This window comes from Cnephaeus nilssonii, assembly GCF_951640355.1.
Source record: "Cnephaeus nilssonii genome assembly, chromosome: 21".
Lineage (NCBI taxonomy): Eukaryota > Metazoa > Chordata > Mammalia > Chiroptera > Vespertilionidae > Cnephaeus > Cnephaeus nilssonii.
The window spans coordinates 27,768,554-27,787,412 of record NC_137092.1 but is presented as its reverse complement, the minus strand read 5'-3'; the positions used below and the strand labels follow the sequence as shown (position 1 = coordinate 27,787,412).

At 41.6% G+C, this 18,859-nt stretch overlaps 1 protein-coding gene across 2 annotated transcripts in view; it reads left to right on the top strand.

Annotated features, from left to right (window-relative positions):
* Positions 1-18,859, top strand: part of KCNK2 (potassium two pore domain channel subfamily K member 2) — a 103,128-nt gene that overhangs the window by 18,634 nt on the left and 65,635 nt on the right. For both annotated transcript variants that reach the window (XM_079761923.1, XM_079761922.1), the window contains exon 3: positions 934-1,051. In XM_079761923.1, coding sequence (XP_079618049.1) covers positions 934-1,051 — 118 coding nt within the window. The remainder of the gene's footprint in view (positions 1-933; positions 1,052-18,859) is intronic.

Here is an 18,859-nt window from a genome sequence, read left to right as displayed (position 1 = left end):
AGGGGAGAAGGAGAGAGAGATAGAAACATCAATGATGAGAGAGAATCATTGATCGGCTGCCTTGTGCACTTCCCCTACTGGGGATCAAGCTTGATGGGACTGTGATCTCCTGGTTCATAGTCAATGCTCAACCACTGAGCTCTGTGGTTTGGACTCATATTCCCTTCTATGTTTAGTGTTTGTGGAACTCCCCATTCCCTCCCCAACATCTGATGATTGAAGAAGGGCTTAAAATGTCATCATCTGTCTGTCTGTCCGTACTACTCAAGGCAGCATCTAGATCCTCGTGATCCTATGGGAATATTGTTAACTGATTGTATCTATGGGTCTTTGGTGATACTCATTGCCATAGAGTTTATAAGAATCCATAAAGAGTCTAAGAATCTAGATATAGATGGACTTACTTAGGGAATAGTGAATTGCGGTTGCCTTTTCTGTCTCATCTTAGCCTGTTTTGTTGGACCTCATTGATATATGTTCTCTATAGCTTCACACTTCCCAGGCTTGGCTACTTATGTTTAACATTCAAAATGATTAGGACTTTGGAAATATTTGTGTTTTTGATGAAGCTATATATATTATTTAAATTGTAGTTTACCATCTGATATTTTAATTCTGTGATGTTTACTAAAAATGCATTGCTACAGTTAGTTGCTAAGGTAAATAAGTCACTATATATGTTAATGGATGATATGAATGCATATTGATACAATATGATAAGCTTCCTGCAGATCCATTCACTTGCTGTCAAATAGAATTAAATTTATTAAATCCTTTAGTATAAAGTTGTAATCTATATTGTATACTTTAAGTGGAAAAGCAAACCTTAGAATTGAATCTCCTTGTCTAATTAGCCATCTGGGGTGGAATATATGCTGTTTGATGCCTCCATGTGATTCATGTGTACTGATGAATTTCTTTTTAAACTTGCAGCAAATAGTGGCAGCAATAAATGCAGGGATTATACCGTTAGGAAACACCTCCAATCAAATCAGTCACTGGGACTTGGGAAGTTCCTTCTTCTTTGCTGGCACTGTTATTACCACCATAGGTAGGAGACAACTTATTTTGTTTTTTAATTTTGGTACAGCTTGTGAGCTAAAATTCATTTGTTTGAATTTTTTATTTTTTACAGTCGGTCAAAATGGTCTTTGTAAGATAGAAAACTAGATTTTAGTGAATTAATTTTGGAAAGAAGGTTTAAAGGTTTGAACAAAGGAATGATGGAAATGAATTAGTTATTGTTTCAGAATCCTGAGTTAAATTTAAAATACACATGAAACTCCAGGGCAGTGCAGTTGTTATTCAACTAATGGGTAGGAACTTCATGCAATGGCTTGAAATTATGATTTGTGTGTGCGTGTGTGTGTGTGTGTGTGTGTGTGGTGGGGGAGGGCAAATAGTTTTAAATTTCCCTGCATCTTTGATTCTTTAGTTTTAGAAACAAAGGATTGGAGTACAATTTTGACTTTTTTAAATGATTTGATATCAACTTGTCCAATTTATAGATTTTGACTCTACATTTTAACAGATTATTCCTGTTCTTATATGCATGTCTATTTTAATTACTTCAGGGCTTTCTTTTTATAAATTGTGTTTCCAATAGTGTGTGTGTGTATATATATAAATATATGCCTAAGGGACTGGCTGACTGGCCAGTAGCTATGACATGCAATGACCACCAGGGTGCAGACGCTCAATGCACAGGCATGGAAACATGGAACAGACTGATGAATCTCAGAGGCAAGGGGGGGAGGGGGGAGGGCGGGAAGAGATTAACCAAAGATCTTATATGCATACTAGAGGCCCAGTGCATGGATTTGTGCACCGGTGGGGTCCCTCGGCTTGGCCTGTGGGGATCAGGCCAAAAACAGCTCTCTGACATCCCCCGAGGAGTCCTGGGTTGTGAGAGGGCACGGGCCAGACCGAGGGACCCCACTGGTGCACGAATCCATGCACCAGGCCTCTAGTATCCTATATAACAGTGGTCGGCAAACTCATTAGTCAACAGAGCCAAATAGCAACAGTACAATGATCGAAATTTCTTTTGGGAGCCAAATTTTAAAAACTTAAACTTCTTCTAATGCCACTTCTTCAAAATAGACTCGCTCAGGCCGTGGCATTTTGTGGAAGAGCCACACTCAAAGGGCCAAAGAGCTGCATGTGGCTCGCGAGCCACAGTTTGCCGACCACGACTATATAATAAAAGCCTAATATGCAAATCGACTGAATAGCGGAACGACTGGTCACTATGATGTGCACTGACCACCAGGGGGCGGACGCTCAATGCAGGAGCTGCCTCTAGCCCACAGGCCCCAGGCCAGCCAAGGCAGGTGCCAGTGTGGGCCCCCCGATCGCCCCACCGGTTGCCCCGCAAAGGGAGGTGACTGGTGGTAGTGGGGGGCGGGGCTGGGGAGCGGGCGGTGCCAGGCCAGCCAAGGTGGGTGCCAGCGGGCCCCCCACCCCCCGATCACCCTGCTGGTTGCCCCACAGATCGGCCCTGATTGCCGACCAGGCTTAGGGACCCTACCCGTGCATGAATTTCATGCACCAGGCCTCTAGTGTGTGTGTGTGTGTGTGTGTGTGTGTGTGTGTGTGTGTGTGTGTGTGTGTATCCTATAAGATAAAAGGCTAATATGTAAATTGACCGAATGGTGAAACAACCAGTCGCTATGATGCACACTGACCACCAGGGGGCAGACGCTCAACACAGGAGCTGCCCACTGGTGGTCACTGCGCTCCCACAGGGGGAGCGCTGCTCAGCCAGAAGCCGGCCTCATGGCTGGTGAGTGCAGTGGTGGTGGCGGGAGCCTCCCCCGCCTCTGCAGCAGTGCTAAGGGTGTCCGACTGCCGGCTTAGGCCCGCTCCCCTTAGCCTTTTATTATAAAAGCTGTCAGTTGGACATCCCCCAAGGGCTCCTGGACTGCAAGAGGGCACAGGCCAGGCTGTGGGAACCACCCCCCCAAGTGCACGAGCACCTTCTAGGCAGCAGAATGGGTATGTGTAGATAGCTTCTCTTCTGTTCGTCAGTCACTCAGTGCCCAAGAAATACCCAGAGGACATAAATGCCAGGCTTGACAGGCTTGGGGACCAGGAAGAGTTATAGCTGTCTGGTTTAATGGAAAGAGGTCATTTTAAAGCATAATAGTCAAGATAAGGAAGGAAAATGATCCATCACAGTTATGAAGGAATTTTAAGTGAAAGAAAATATGTGTGCAAAACCAAGTTCTGCCCTCCCCCTTATGCCTCTCCTGGGCTTGATCTCTGATTTTGGGGTGTGAATTAAGTTTCTAAAAAGTTTCATTTTCTTCTTTGGTGTCATTGGTGACAAATTAAGTTTATAAGGTTTCAAATCAGTACTTTATATCAAAGCCCTAAGGAAGAAAGCATGGAGAATTTATGGATGAACTCCCGCTTAAAATTTCCCTTTGAGAGGAATCTGTAGTGACCTGTCATTATGAATCCACTGCAGTGCCTCTTTGTGCTGGGTCACTTGCCAGTGAAATAAATACCTTAGCATGTTGATTTTTGCCTTCGTTAAGAGGTCAAGGAACTATGTTTACTCTTACTTTTCCATTAGCTAAGTCAAAAAGTTGTGTGGCTGTGAAAATCTGGAAGAATGGCAACCTTGATTTCTAACCATAATAACAGGTTAACTTTGGCGCGTAGGCATCTTGGTCATTTCTACTATGGAAATGACTGTTTATTGTGTAAACTACTTAGAGTCTGGAAGGGAAAAAAACTCACAGACTGAGTGAGAATGGTTTGTTTCTGCCCAGTGAAAACTCAAAAGTCCAAGTTATAACTCATCATGACCACCACTGAATTATTCCACAGGAGACTCAGTCATTATACAGCCTTCCTGTTGCAGGGTATGTTTATAAACAGTCTCATTTTTTGAATCCCAAATTCAGTAAGTTTTGCAGACATATCCTTCAACACATGAAAAAAAATAAGCCATTATTACCAGCCTTACCCCAAATGATAGCCATTAAGCACAGTAACTGATTATTTAGGTTGTTTAGGTAGCTGCCTGACAGCCCAGATGTCCTACTGTTCTATCTCAGGCTTCAGTCTTAGGTGAATTAAGTCATTCTAGGTCATCCAGATTTATTTCATGGTCTTTTACTCCTAGGTCAAGGCCACTTCCTATGACCTTGCACTAGATCAGGGGTGGGGAACATCTGGCCTGCAGGCTGTATATGGCCCGCAAAATCATTTGATTTGGCCCTGCCAAGGCATTAGGGGTAAATTAATTAACTGACCAAATATAGTAGGCTAATTTTTAAACTGATAATTTTGTATGGCCTTCGAATGCTGTTATAAATTTCCAAATGGCCCTTGGCAGGTAAAAGGTTTCCCATCCCTGGACTAGATTATTGTCTAAGGTTCAGTGAACATTTTGGCTTCTTTCATAGGTGTGCACTTGGAAATTTAAAATGTAATTACTCCTTCCCTCTCCCCACCCCCAACCCCTCCTTTGCTCGCTCAACCTCTTTTGTTCAGTATGTGTAACTTGAAGCTAAGTTGTACTACTGGATATCTGACAGGAGCCACAGATACAGAATCTGTACTGAAACACAGCACAGAATTAACATTAAACTTAAATAAAACAAACCTAAATTAAAAATGAAAAAAAAATGCAATTACTAATAATGTTAATGATAATTGTTTGAGCCTTGAAGTGGTTTTTAGCAATCATAGAAATTGTAACCTCTAGCACTAGTTGCATTGTATCAGTCATTTAAAAATAGAACTTGAACCCTAGCCGGTTTGGCTCAGTAGGTAGAACTTCAGCCTGTGGACTGAAGAGGTCCCCAGTTCAATTTTGGTCAAGGACATATGCCCGGGTTGCGGGCTCGATCCCCAGTAGGGGGCATGTAGGAGGCAGCCAATCAATGACTCTCTCTCATCATTGATGTTTCCATCTCTCTCTCCCTTTCTCTTCTGTTCTGAAGTAAAAAACAAACAAACAAACAAACAAACAAACAAACAAAAAATCTATTTAAAAAAGTAAAAATAGAACTTGAGACAGTTTTGGAGAATCAATTGCAGTGGGTTTTATAAGGTGCCTGGTACAGGGAGCTGCATTGGCTGCAATTGTCCAAGATTTTTCCATTCAATATTATCAATTTGCCTTAGAGGCCAAAGTTACCCTTACTGTTCATTGGAAATATGCCCAAGGGGAGTTCAATTACACAAAATGGAATATTAAAATTTAAGGACTAATTTTAGAGAATCTCTTCATATGTCTATATACTCTTTCCAAAATCACGCCCTTCCAAACCCTTCACAAATTCCATTCCATAGTTGTACAGACTAAAACCCATTTTTGATTATTCTCTCTCTCTCTCTCTCTCTCTCTCTCTCTCTCTCTCTCTCTCTCTCTCTCCCCACTTTCCGACTGTCAGCCAATTCTGTCGGCTCTGCCTTTAAAGGAGATCCACCATTTAACTACCATTTTGGTCCCAGCCAGCATCATCTCAGTGTCAGTATCCTTGTAGAAAGGAACCTTCTACTCAGAACCTTCTGTGGTTTCCAACTCAGTTGGAGCAAAAACCATACTTCATGCCTCTCTCATCATAGATGCAAGTTCTATGAGGTTAAGGGATTTTATGTGTTTGAATCTTTTCTGTCTTCCCAATGTCTGACACATAGTGGGTGCTTGATAATTATTTCTGGAATAAAAAAACTAGGCATTCTAAGTGGTATGAAGAGTGGCTTACTAGACATGACATAATGCTAAATCGATACCGATTATACTAAATTCTTAGCTCTTTCAATAGATCTCATTACTAATTTTTTGTTTGTTCATTTGTTGACTCAACAAATAATAAAACCGTATCACTCTGCTACTGCAACAATAAAAGATCAATTATTTGAACTTAAGTTGCACAAGGACCAGTTGGGGGGGCCAAGGGGGCCAATAATCATTTACCCTATAGTGTGTCAGGTATGTTTCAGAACATTTAATGGAAGTGGGTAGGAGTGACACTTTACATAGATATCGGGGTAGACGGGTAGGTGAGGAAAGGGACAAGGAATACTTTCCTTAGTGAGTGTCCTGGTTGAGACTGGGAAGATAACTAGGAATTTTCCAGGTGCGTAAAGGTGGAAAGGAAACATTTGAGGCATTGGGAGGTCATGTGGGCAAGATCAGGGGTCTAAGACAGTATGTTCTGTTAGGGAATTGCAAGTTATCTAGAACTGTTGTTTGTCACTGAAGGGATTCATGCTCAGGACCAAGTAAATGAGTAAGTCGGTGTAAATAGCTCCTGTTGAATCAGGGCTACTTCTGCCACTGCTGGGGGTGTAAAGAACACAGTCTCTGCCTGCAGTCCCATGTGCAAGGTAAAATGTGCACGTATGAAATAACTGAAGAATAACAGAAACAAGCATATTCACATGGTACATGGAACCATGGTTGAAGTGCTGTAAGAATTGAGGAAAAGGACATATTATGTGGGCTGGAACTGGGAGGAAAGGTTTAACTAGAGAAATGGAATGTGAACTCTGCTTTGAAGAAAAAGTTTTGGTTTCGATTGATGAAGGGGATAGAGCCTCTGAGTCTGTGATGTGGCTAAGTGGAAACACAAGGAGAGGAATGAACTTGATTTATTTTGAGGATTAGAAAAGTAAGCATTTGACTAGACTAGAGGAATTGTTTAAAGGAATAGTGGGAAATATTATTGACTGACTCAGGTGGGAAAAAATACAGTTGAATATAATTTGATTTTTGTGAATTTTGGACCTACTCTAAGACAGAACATGGATTTTTCTTTTTTTTTTATTTTGGCAAGTGGAAGGACAGGTTAAAGTGACATTTGAAGATGCATTTGTCAGGAAGAGGATCTATGGAGACTGACATCTGAGAGGACAATTAGGAGGTCATTTCAGTGACCCAGGAGCAGGAGAGTATTAGCTGGGGTGATTGGAGTTGCTGTTGAAGGATGAAAGTAGGACAGAATGCTAAAATAATTAGATGCAAGAATCAACAGGCCTTGGTGACTAATACAATGAAGAGAAAGGAGTAAAAATGTTGAATATTGAAATGCATATTTAGGCAGCAAGCTTGTAATTCATGGAGAGCAATACTTGATCCTGTGAGAGAAAGGAGGAAAAACAATGGCCAAGTTTTTATATGTTGTATTACATCATGAAGCTTCATTTTAGTAGCTTCCCCCCACCTCAATTTTTATTTGTTTATTTTTTAGTTCAGACAGGCGAGGAATACAGGTGGGCAGGCTCCCTCTTGGAGCTCACAGTTGGGTTGAAGAGCCCAACAATCAATTATTAGCACATTAAGAAGCAAGACCATTATTGATGGCCATAAACACTGCATAAGAAGTTCATGTGCAGTGATAGGGAGCAGATAGTGGAACTGGGTAGGGAGTGGGAGGTGTTCTAATGGAGACTATTCAAGACATCTGAGCAGGTGGCATTTAGGCTGAAACGTGGGCGATGGAAAGAAAGCAGCTGGGTAAAGAAGAGGGCAAAGACAAGTAGAGGCAGAGGACTCAGCAAAGGCAAAGACCCTGAGAGGGGCAGACTTGGGCATATTCAAGGACTTCAGATGGGTCCATGTGGCAGATCCCGGAAGAAGCTAGGTGAGCAAGATTAACAAGAGCTGGGTGTGTAGGTCAAGGTAACACTAAATTCAGTTGGAAACCATGAGTGATTTAAGCAGAAGAGAGACATGACCTGACTCAGGTTGCCATTCAGAGGGCAAAGGGGGAAGCAGGGAGACCAGGGAAAAGGTTATTGCATTCATCCACAGGAGAGAAGATGTTGACTTGAGCTAAGGAGGGTGAACAGTGGACAGATATATGATTAAAAAAAGAAAGTTTCCTGATGGAGATATACTTATTTCTGAGAACACTGCCGTAGGGGTATTGGGTTTTAAATTTGTTATTTTAAAGCTAATAGGAAATCACTGATAACTGGAGGAAAGGCTATTGTCAAAATGATGTAATGGGCAACTGCATTCTATTTTGAGGTCAATTTGAAGACAGAAATAAAATGTAATGTGATTAAATAAGGCATTAACCATGATAAAAATTTTCCCCATTGGAAAGTAAATTGGAATGCCGGGGCTGAGATCTGCCCAAACTTATCCCTTAACCATCATGATCTCTGATGGTCAGAATGCATAATGACAAGGGTACCACTATGGTCTACAGTAGCTTTAAGGCCCCAAAGCATCACGTTTAGTCTTATGGGAAACGTTCCCTTGGACTAGCTGTGCTCACAGTTACAAAGCACTCGTTTTTTACCACTTGAGTGTAGAGATTGAATTCAGTTATGTAGTTTCTATATTTTGGACCAGCCACGGGGACTTTTAATTTGCTTCTATCCAGGCTGAATTGCTGAAGCTGTTATGACAATTGTCACAGATTTACTGCAAACCCCTATTTTGCCTGTTTAGCATAATGCTTAATGATTGAAAAAACAAGACGAAATTTTAAAAAATTAAAGATTTGGAGTAATTTTATCGAACAGTTTATCTGGGTTTTTATCTTCTTCTTAGAAGATGTCTATTTTGGAAGTGCAGAGGGTATATTGTAAGCTGTAGAGACCTATACATTCTTCAGCAGTGACCTTTCTGTTGGATATGGTAAAAAACTACAACTTAGAAGGTGAGGGGGAAATTGTTCCATTCTGTGATCTCAAGGAGCCACTCTCTGAACTGGGAAATGAATGTACTTGAAGCTGTGGTGTAGAATTTGCCAGTTAGCATGTTCCCAGGGGATGATGTCATTGCAACTTTGGTGGGTGGGTGTTATCTTATTAATTTAGTACACTCATAATTCTGTGGCATTTCACTGGTCTCTTAGCCAGTCTCAGAAAACTGCATATTGGATTTTGGAAACCCATTTTAAAGGAAAGTTAATGTTCTGTGAGGTAGCTTAAAACACAGATAATCTTTCGAGGTGACTTCCAACCCTGACTATAATCTCTGTATTTTTCTTTATACCAGTTTGTCAAAGTGTGTATTTATTTTTTCCCCCCAAAATATGTGACTCTGGTGTTGGGCATTTGAAATACAGACGTTGAAATTAAGAAATTGTTTTGGGTTTTTCATTCCCAGTTTCTCTTCCCATCCACTTAAATTAATGGAAATAAAAACCTATCTCAGGATAGTAACAACATATTTCCTGCCATTCACAATAGGTTTACTTATTTTCTAAGTTAAAATGCATTTCTCAGAGAATATGTCTTATGAGTGGTAGTTAAGTTTGTAGAGTTCAAAATTATATTTGATAGGCAATAAAACTGAATTATTGTATTAATAGTGTTGTAGACTCCAAAGCAATAATGAAATAGATTAGTCATCTTCTCTTCTCATTACATATGTATGTCACATCAGTCACAAAGGGGTTAGGTTCAGAGCACCTGGTATTCAGAATCCCAGAATCTTGTGCTGGTTGGAAGAATCCTACATAATAAAAGGGTAATATGTAAATTACCATCACTCAGCCATGCCCACGATTGGGCCAGTGGGAAGCACAGGGGGCGGGACTCGGGGTGGCCAGGGTGGCCAATTGGGCCGGCGGAACGCTGAGCTCGCGTCGCCAGCGGCTGTGCTGTGGCACAGAAGGGGCCTCTGGGGCAGCGAGCCCACGTCCTGATGCGGACCATCAAAAGCGGGGAGAGAAAGCAGGGGAGCTGGCTGGCTGTCCGCTCCGGCATCAGGCCTTTCGAAAGCCTCCGCCACGCTGGAGGCTTTTGAAAGGCCTGCTGCACCAGCGGACAGACAGCCAGCTCCCCCGCGATCGAAAGCGGGGAACTATGTGTCCGCTCCAGCACCAGAGGACCCCCTGCCATCAAAAGCGGGGAGCAGGCTGCTAGCAGTGTCCGCGGAGCGTGCTAGGCTTTGCGGGGCAGTGGATGTGGCCTGGATGTCAGGTTAGGCCTAGGAGACCCTACACGTGCATGATTTAATCATGCACTGGGCCTCTAGTTAGAGATATAATCTTCCCAGGAGTGAGGAAGTTCCTCCTCCTCCTCCTCCTCCTCCTCCTCCTCCTCCTCCTCCTCCTCCTCCTCCTCCTCCTCATCCCTCTTCTGTTTTTGTAGTAGAAGAACACAGAGCAAGAGAGCATAGATCTAACAGAAACTGGAACTCCCAGTGAGAGGAGGGCTGGCTATGGCAGTAGTTGGCAAACTCATTACTCAACAGACCCAAATATCAACAGTACAACGATTGAAATTTCTTTTGACAGCCGAAAACCGACTTCTGTGCATGGGCCACGAAGTTTCAATCGCACTGTACGTGCGTGCCTGACGTGGTATTTTGTGGAAGAGCCACACTCAAGGGGCCAAAGAGCCTCATGTAGCTCGCGAGCTGCAGTTTGCCGACCACTGGGCTATGGTATCAGCATAGCAGTCATACACATCTTGGGTGTGTTCAAGTCAGGAATTGCTTGTATTCTGAAACAAAGCACACTATATTTCTGCATACTTCTGAAAAGTTTGCAGTAACATATTTAATTTTCTGGAAAGCAATCACTGTCAGGTTTTGTGATCAAGAAATTACCCCAAGATTGGAAGCAAAGAATTGTCATGAAGTTAATGCCCTGAATACACACAGAATCTATTTTTGCTTTGTCTTCTCCCTGTTCCTAACCACTGAAATATAGCACTATTTGCCATAAATTATAGATTTTACAGGACATCGGACTGCCCATTGGTTATGCAGGTGTGGTTCTGGATGTGATTAAAACTAGGTGAGATGATTATCAGGAAAATACTGTTGGTAACTGTCTCCAGTATTTCACTTGATAAGGAAGGAATGTCATAACATTTGTGTGGGCCTGCCTGGCTTTCCGCTAGTTATTATGCTGCATATTTGTTTTCTTCCCAGTCCTTTTTAAAATAAATTTTTAGACTTGTGCAATCTCACTCTTGGAAAATTGGCATCGTTATGCATGTGGTACTGTAAATACAGCGCGGTGTTTACAAAAGAAGTACCTGTGCCAAAGGAGGGCCATGTGTAAGTATTGTGGTTTGTGTGCACATAAAGTCCAATGCAGACTAGACTAATTCCAAATGGAAAGGAATTCCGTGCAGCCAACTCTTGACTCTGACGTCCCATTGGTGGAAATACAGGGTGTGGCAAAAGTAGGTTTACAGTTGTTGGTATGGAAAATAATACCATAATAAATAAATAAATAATAACAATAGAATAAACTCTGTGTGTTCACCTACTCACAACTGTAAATCCACTTTTGCCCCACCCTGTGTTGGCAATAGGAACAACTGGAAGTCACAGGTCATCAAAAAATGCCTATAAATTACTAATCTTAAACTTCTGCCCCTTTCAACTTTATGCTTAAAACAGAAACAACATGGGGGCCAGTTGAGTTGAGTGTTATACCTCTCCCCTCTATGCTTAGGTTTCCCTTATTGAAGATGCTAACAGAGTGAAATTCCCACGGGCAAACAGCAAGAGAAGAAAAAAAGAAAAGAAGGGGTATGGAATAAGTCATAATCTGCCTAAATAGCTTCTGATCAAAAAGAACACATATTCTAATAGCTAATTTCAGTGATATCTGTAGGTTCCTTAATGGAGACTATGCTGTGACTTATTTTGATGCATAAAAAATAGATGTAGGTAATAGCTCCTACCCCTAAATAATGTGTTATATGTATTCATGCAGCTACTTAGCCTAGTATTACTTAGCACAGCTTAGAATGAAAATATTTCTCCCTGGTTTTTTTTAAAGGAGTGATACAGTTGAAGGAATGTCAAATTTCATTTCAGAAAATGTAAGTTTAGGTTTTTATCTTTGCTACGAGCTAGGGTTGTATTCTTGAGCAAATCGCAGTTCCATTACCTTTAATTTTATCACTTGTCAAATGGGGCTAGTGTTTCTCACAATCAGAGTTGTTGTGCGGGTTAAATAAGATTATGTACGTGAAAATTGTTTGTACACTGAATGACAGTATACTAATTTAGAGAAGCTGGTTTTGCTATTAGAGTCATGTTTCTTTTGTGAAAACAAGCCAATATTATCTTTTGCACATTTATTTATATTACTGGTATTAACAAAGAAAGAAAATACATTCTTCTGTAAAACTTTGAATGCCCTCCTTCAGGGTTACTTGATATTCAAACTGATTAAACATTATAAGAAAATATTTAATTTGCTTTCCAAACTTTTGTTTCCTTAACCCCATCACTGTAATAGGATATTTTTTTTTTACTTTTCACATGTAATGCTGGCTCCTATGTATTATTGAAGGAGATTGTGTCCCCGAACTACCTTCCTATAGACTGGTTTCATCAGGGAAACTAACTCAAAGTAAAAATAAATATGTAAAGTTATAATCTTAGCTTCTTTTTGCAGAGATTTTGCTGTTATTGATGGTATTATTTAGGGATTTCACTCGCATTTTAGTAACGATCGCTTAATAAGGTCAAAATCATGGTAAAAACATTCAGGAAAATAAATTTAAAAACTGACTTTCTTTTTTGATGTAGAGGCAAAACACTGCAGGGGTCGGCAAGCTATGGCCAGTGGGCAAAATCCAGCCTGCCACCTGGTAGGTCATTATTAGAGCACAGCCACACCCATTTACTTTAGTATTGTCTTTGGCTATCTTCTTGCTACAATGGCAGAGCTGAGTAGTTACAGCAGAGACCACATGGCCTGCAAAGCTGAAAATATTTACTATCTGGCCTTTTACAGGAAAAGTTTGCCAACCAGGGACTAAAGAAAAGAGTGTAAGGCAAGGAAAAAGAATGCACTTTGTGAATAGAAGACGTGGATTGGAGTCTTGATTTCAATATTTATTCATTGTGTGATTTTGACTACATCATTGAACTGCTTTTCTGAGTGGTTTCCTTCAGGTGGCTAGTTTAAACTTTTTAATAGGTGATTATTAATAAACATGCCTGCTATCTCACAGGATGTTATGAAAACTAAAAGGACAATATATTTAGTAATGTTTACTATGTACATAATAGTGATCCTTTTTTAAAAAGAGTTTGCTGTATTTCTCTATTTCTCTTCATTGTTCAGTGAAGATTGAAATAAGCTTTGTGACTTAATTTTTGTAAACCCTGGAAGTTATGTGGATAAGCTTTGAGGGTTTAAGATTATGTCTTCTGGAGAGACGGTGTATGTATCAGATTCTCAAAAGCGTTCTCAGTCCTCCAAGGGGGTTAAAACCACTGGCTTGAATAATCCTACTTTTCAGAGTGATGAAAAATGAAATTTTAGTGGCACTTCACAAATTGAGAGAAAATACCATATTGCAATATGCTCAGATTAAATAATGACCAAGACCTGAAGATAGAGCTCAAAAGGAAACCATGTGAAACTATGTTTCTAAAAATAAAAAAACCTCCTATTGTTGAGCTCTGAGTGACATTATAGTGTCAAATATTTTCAGTTGTCCCAAGCTCCTGCAGATTCTGAGTTGTTTTCTGTAAACATGATGGGAAATGTTATAGTTTAGAACACGAAAGTCCAGTCTCTATCCGTGACATTCTGAGTTTAAAAAATTCAGGCGTTGGGAAAAAATTTCAAGAAAATGAAATTTAAGTGCCAGAAAAATAAGTCAACATATTCTATGGGGGATAAATTAGAGAGTGGAAATTATGGCTTTATGATAATAGGAGGTTGTTATGATAAAGACATTCTTAATTATGGGTAATTACAGGAAGGAAAATTAGACCTGATTGTAAATCACATTTAATAAACTCTTTTGTCTTTTCTACAATGTTTTCTGGTTCCAGTTTATAATTATTTGCCAAAAGTCTGAAGATGTGCACTGCTAATTGCCTTTCAAAATTCATGGAAACTTTGGGAAAGATATATAAATCAAGGCAACTTTAGATAGGTGTTTTGCCTATGTCAATACAGAAAATAAATCAGATTCTTTTATATGGCAACATTGGACTTGCAAATAGTGAGCAATTAATGATTTACTTACTTAAAATCAAGTGCTGTATGATTTTACTTAAAAATGTAATAAGGAGTACTTTTACATAATTAAACAAACAAATGAGAAACACATAAGCAGCATAAAAAATATACAGTGACAGCCCTAGCCAGTGTGGCTCAGTTGGTTGTGTATCATCCCATGCACAAACAGGTTGCTGGTTTGATTCCTGGTTGGGGCACATTCCCCAGGTTGCAGGCGAGGTCTCTGGTGGGGGGTGTGCAGGAGGAAGTCAGTCACATAGATGTTTCTCTCTCTCTTTCCCCCTCTCTCTCTTTAAAATGCAATAAAAATATTAAATATGTATATTTATATCCTATATAATAAAAGCCTAATATGCAAATTGACCAAATGGCGGAACGACTGATGGAAAGACTGGTCGCTATGATGTGCACTGACCACCAGGGGGCAGATGCTCAATGCAGGAGTTTCCCCCAGCCGGCAGGCCCCAGGCCAGCCAAGGTGGGAGCCAGCAGGCCCTCCCCCCATTGCCCCACCAGTCACCCGCAGAGGGAGGTGACCGATGGTGTGAGGCGGGGCCGGTGAGCCGGCAGCACCAGGCCGGCCAAGGCAAGTGCCAGTGGGGAACCCTCGATCGCCCGCCAGTCAGCCCACAGATCGACCCTGATCTCTGGCCAGGCCTAGGGACCCTACCTGTGCACAAATTTCATGCACCAGGCCTCTAATATATATATAAATAAATATGTCTATTATTAGGTAGTGGAGATATATATATATATATCTCCACTACCTAATAATAGACAAATATGCAAATTGACCATACCTTCAACACACCCACAAGCCACGCCCACCACCCAATCAGAGCGAGTATGCAAATTAACCCAACCAAGATGGCTACAGCCACAGAGAGCAAGGTTTCCTAGGTAACAGAGGAAGCCAAGCTTTCTGTCTGCCCTTGCAAGGCCTAAGCCTCCACTCAAGCTACAAAATATCAATTATAGAAGGTAAACAAATTCAAACAGAAATGGCGGCAGAACGGAGCTTGAGAGAGCAGGCCAGGGTTGTCCCCGGCAACAGGGGAAGCAAAGCTTTCTGCACACCCTGGCCGGGCTCACCCGCTTAAGGCTACAAAGTTTCAATTATAACCCCAACAGAAATGGCTGCCGGCTGCGGAGGGAGCCCCAGGCTTGGCTCTGCTCCAGGCTACAAAGTTTCAATTGTAGAAGGTAAATAAATTCCAGATACCAGGGCCTCTGCTTGGGTTGCCAGGGGGCGTGGCCGGCCTGCAAACCACCACAGGCCCCTCGCTCAGGCCACCCCACACCCCAAGGGAACCCCACCCTGATCAGGGACACCCTTCAGGGCAAACCAGCTGGCCCCAACCCCTGTACCAGGCCTCTATCCGATCTAATAAAAGAGTAATATGCAGAATGATCATCACTGCAACACACAATATAGCTGCCCCCATGTGGTTAAAGATCCTGCCCCCATGTGGACACAAGATGGCCACCACAAGATGGCCAGCAGGAGAGGGCAGTTGGGAGGCACCCAGCCTGCAAGGGAGGGAAGTTGAGAAGGACTAGGCCTGCAAGGGAGGGCAGTTGAGAGGGACCAGGCCTGTAAGGGAGGGCAGTTGGAGGTGATCAACCCTGCAGGAGAGGGCAGTTAGGGGTGACCAGGCTGGCAGAGGAGGGAGTTGGGGGCAAACAGGCTGGCAGCGGAGTGGTTAGGGGGTGATCAGGCTGGCAGGCAGAAGTGGTTAGGGGCAATCAGGAAGGCAGGCAGGCAAGCAGTTGGGAGCCAGCAGTCCTGGATTGTGAGAGGGATGTCCGACTGCCCGTTTAGGCCCGATCCTGGTGGGATCGGGCCTAAACGGGCAGTTGGACATCCCTTGAGGGGTCCCAGATTGGAGAGGGTACAGGCTGGGCTGAGGGACAGCCACCCTCCGTGCACAAATTTCGTGCACCGGGCCTCTAGTATATATATATATTTATTTATTTTGGTGTTCTCAAAAACTGTACTAGTATACAGGCTTTGAATGATTACAAAGTCAGTGTTTATTAACATGCAGTTCATTTCCGAAATTGAGTTAGCTGATGAAGTGTTGTATACTTTTTTAGGGACCCCTTATATAGAGAGATAATCCCCTGCAGCTAACCCCCAGTCTCTCATTCTCTATACAGAGGCAATCACTATTACTGTTTCATGCTATTATTCTAGAAATCATTGGTGTATATATGTATGTGTGTGTAATTAATATATACATAGTTCTTCCTCATACAAGTAAAACCCACCCTATCTTACTATTTCCACATAATAATATATTTTGAAATTTTTTTCTTATCACTTTCTGAAGATTTGCATATTGTTTTAGCAGCTGCATATTATTCCAATGTAAGAGCATGTCAAATCTTCTTGGAGTGGTAAACACACAATATAATACACAGATGATGTATTATAGAATTGTACATTGAAACCTGTATAATTTTATTAAACAACTAGAGGCCCGGTGCACAAAATTCGTGCATGGGGGCGGGGGTGTGTGTCCCTCAGCCCAGCCTTCACCCTCTCCAATCTGGGACCCCTCGAGGGATGTCCACTGGGATCGGGCCTAAACGGGCAGTCGGACATTCCTCTCACAATCCAGGACTGCTGGCTCCCAACTGCTCGCCTGCCTGCCTTCCTGATTTCCCCTAACCGCTTCTGCCTGCCAGCCTGATCACCCCCTAACCACTCCAATGCCAGCCTGATTGATGTCTAACTGCTCCCCTGCCAGCCTGTTTGCCACCAACTTCCCTCCTCTGCTGGCCTGGTCACCCCTATCTTCCCTCCCCTGCAGGGTTGATTGCCTCCAACTGCCCTCCCTTGCAGGCCTGGTGCCTCCCAACTGCCCTCCCCTGCTGGCCATCTTGCGGTGGCCATCTTGTGTCCACATGGGGGCAGGATCTTTGACCACATGGGGGCATCCATGTTGTGTGTTGGAGTGATGGTCAATCTGCATATTACTCTTTTATTAGATAGGATAGAGGCCTGGTGCATGGGTGGGGGCCAGCTGGTTTGCCCTGAACGGTGTCCCGGATCAGGGTGGGGGTTCCCTTGGGGCGTGGGGCGGCCTGAGCAAGGGGCCTGTGGTGGTTTGGAGGCCAGCCACACCCCCTGGCGACCTAAGCGGAGGCCCTGGTATCTGGAATTTATTTACCTTCTACAATTGAAACTTTGTAGCCTGGAGTGGAATACCCGTTTCTGTTGGGGTTTGTGTATATCTTCTATAATTGAAACTTTGTAGCCTTAAGCAGAGGCCTGGGCCGGCCAGGGTGTGCAGAAAGCGGGGGGCAACCCTAGCCTCCTGCTCTTTCCAGCTCCGTGGCTGCCGCCATTTCTGTTTGGATTTGTTTACCTTCTATAATTGAAACTTTGTAGCCTTGAGTGGAGGCTTAGTTTGGGAAGGGCAGGTGGAAAGCTTGGCTTCATCTGTTGCCTGGGAAACCCAACCCTCCCTCCTGCTCTCTGTGGCTGTAGCCATCTTGGTTGGGGTTATTTGCATACTCACTCTGATTGGCTGGTGGGCGTGGCTGGTGGGTATGGCTTGTGCATGTAGCGGAGTGATGGTTAATTTGCATATTACTCTTTTATTAGGTAGGATGTCACCCCAATAAATTTAGTAAAAAAAAAAAAAAAGAACATTTCATATCTTTATCCTTTTTGATGATCATTAGTTATTTGTCACTATAATGCTCATTGGATATTTAAATATTATATAACATATATAATAAATATACTTGTATTTATTTTCCTTTATCTAGTACCCCATTTTATTTATTTATTTATTTTAGGAAGAGGAAGGAAGGAAGAGAGAGCAAGAGAGATAAATGTCAATTTGTTGATCCACTTATTTATGCATTAATTGGTTGGTACTTGTATGTGCCCTGACCAAGGATTGAACTTGCAACCTTAGAGTATCAGGATGATGCTCTAACAAACTAGCCACCTGGCCAGGGCCCAGTACCACTTTTTCATAGTCCTTTTCCTATGCTTTTTAAAAAGTCATGATTGTTACTCTATTTTATTTATAAAATTTTATTTATCATATGTAAATTGTTTTTTATATATGGAAATATGTGATTAATAGAAAAATCCAGAAATGTATAAAAAAGAATATAACTAGATATGACCATGTTTTCTTATCATGATTTTCCTATATATGCTTGATATAGTTTGTATTATATCATGATTGCTGATTTTTAGAGATATTTAATATAATAATACCTGTGATCCTTATGGGTGTTATAAATCTGAGCTTGTTGGCATAAGATATCTATCCTTAAATGGCATATTTGTCTTTCAATTAAAAAAAGAACTAAAAGTAGACTTTTTAACATGAACTTCAAAGATACAGAAAGTTATACTTAACATACTTGTCTTTTATAATGACTACCAGTTATATCATGCTGCTTTACTTTTGTATAGGAAAAAAAATCTTTGTTCAGTCATTCTCTAGACAACACAATGCAGTCATCTAAATTGTTATGTAAGATCTAAAATGTGTCAGTTAAACTGGGAGAAAAAGAATGCAGCATGCCATAGAAATAACTTGTTATTATGAGGATTTATCTCACAATTAGCTTATATTATTCTCAGTCAATTTTTTCAATGCAAGTGGAATAAATGTTTACATATTTGCAATTGGCTTTCTTTTGCACACATGGTCAGGTATAAAATTCTTGGGTTGCAACTTTTTCCTATCACAACTATAGATGTTTCTCTATTGTTCTTTTGTCACTTGCTGTTATACAGGAGGAGTTTGATACTGGCCTGACTTTTCTGCTTTAATTGGTAACCTCTTCTCCTTAACTCTCCCTTCCCCCGCTCTATTTTTTTAGATTAGAGATTTTCTTTTAATCTTGTGCTGGTTTCATTTATTTTGCCTTATTTTAGAAAAACCCTTGTT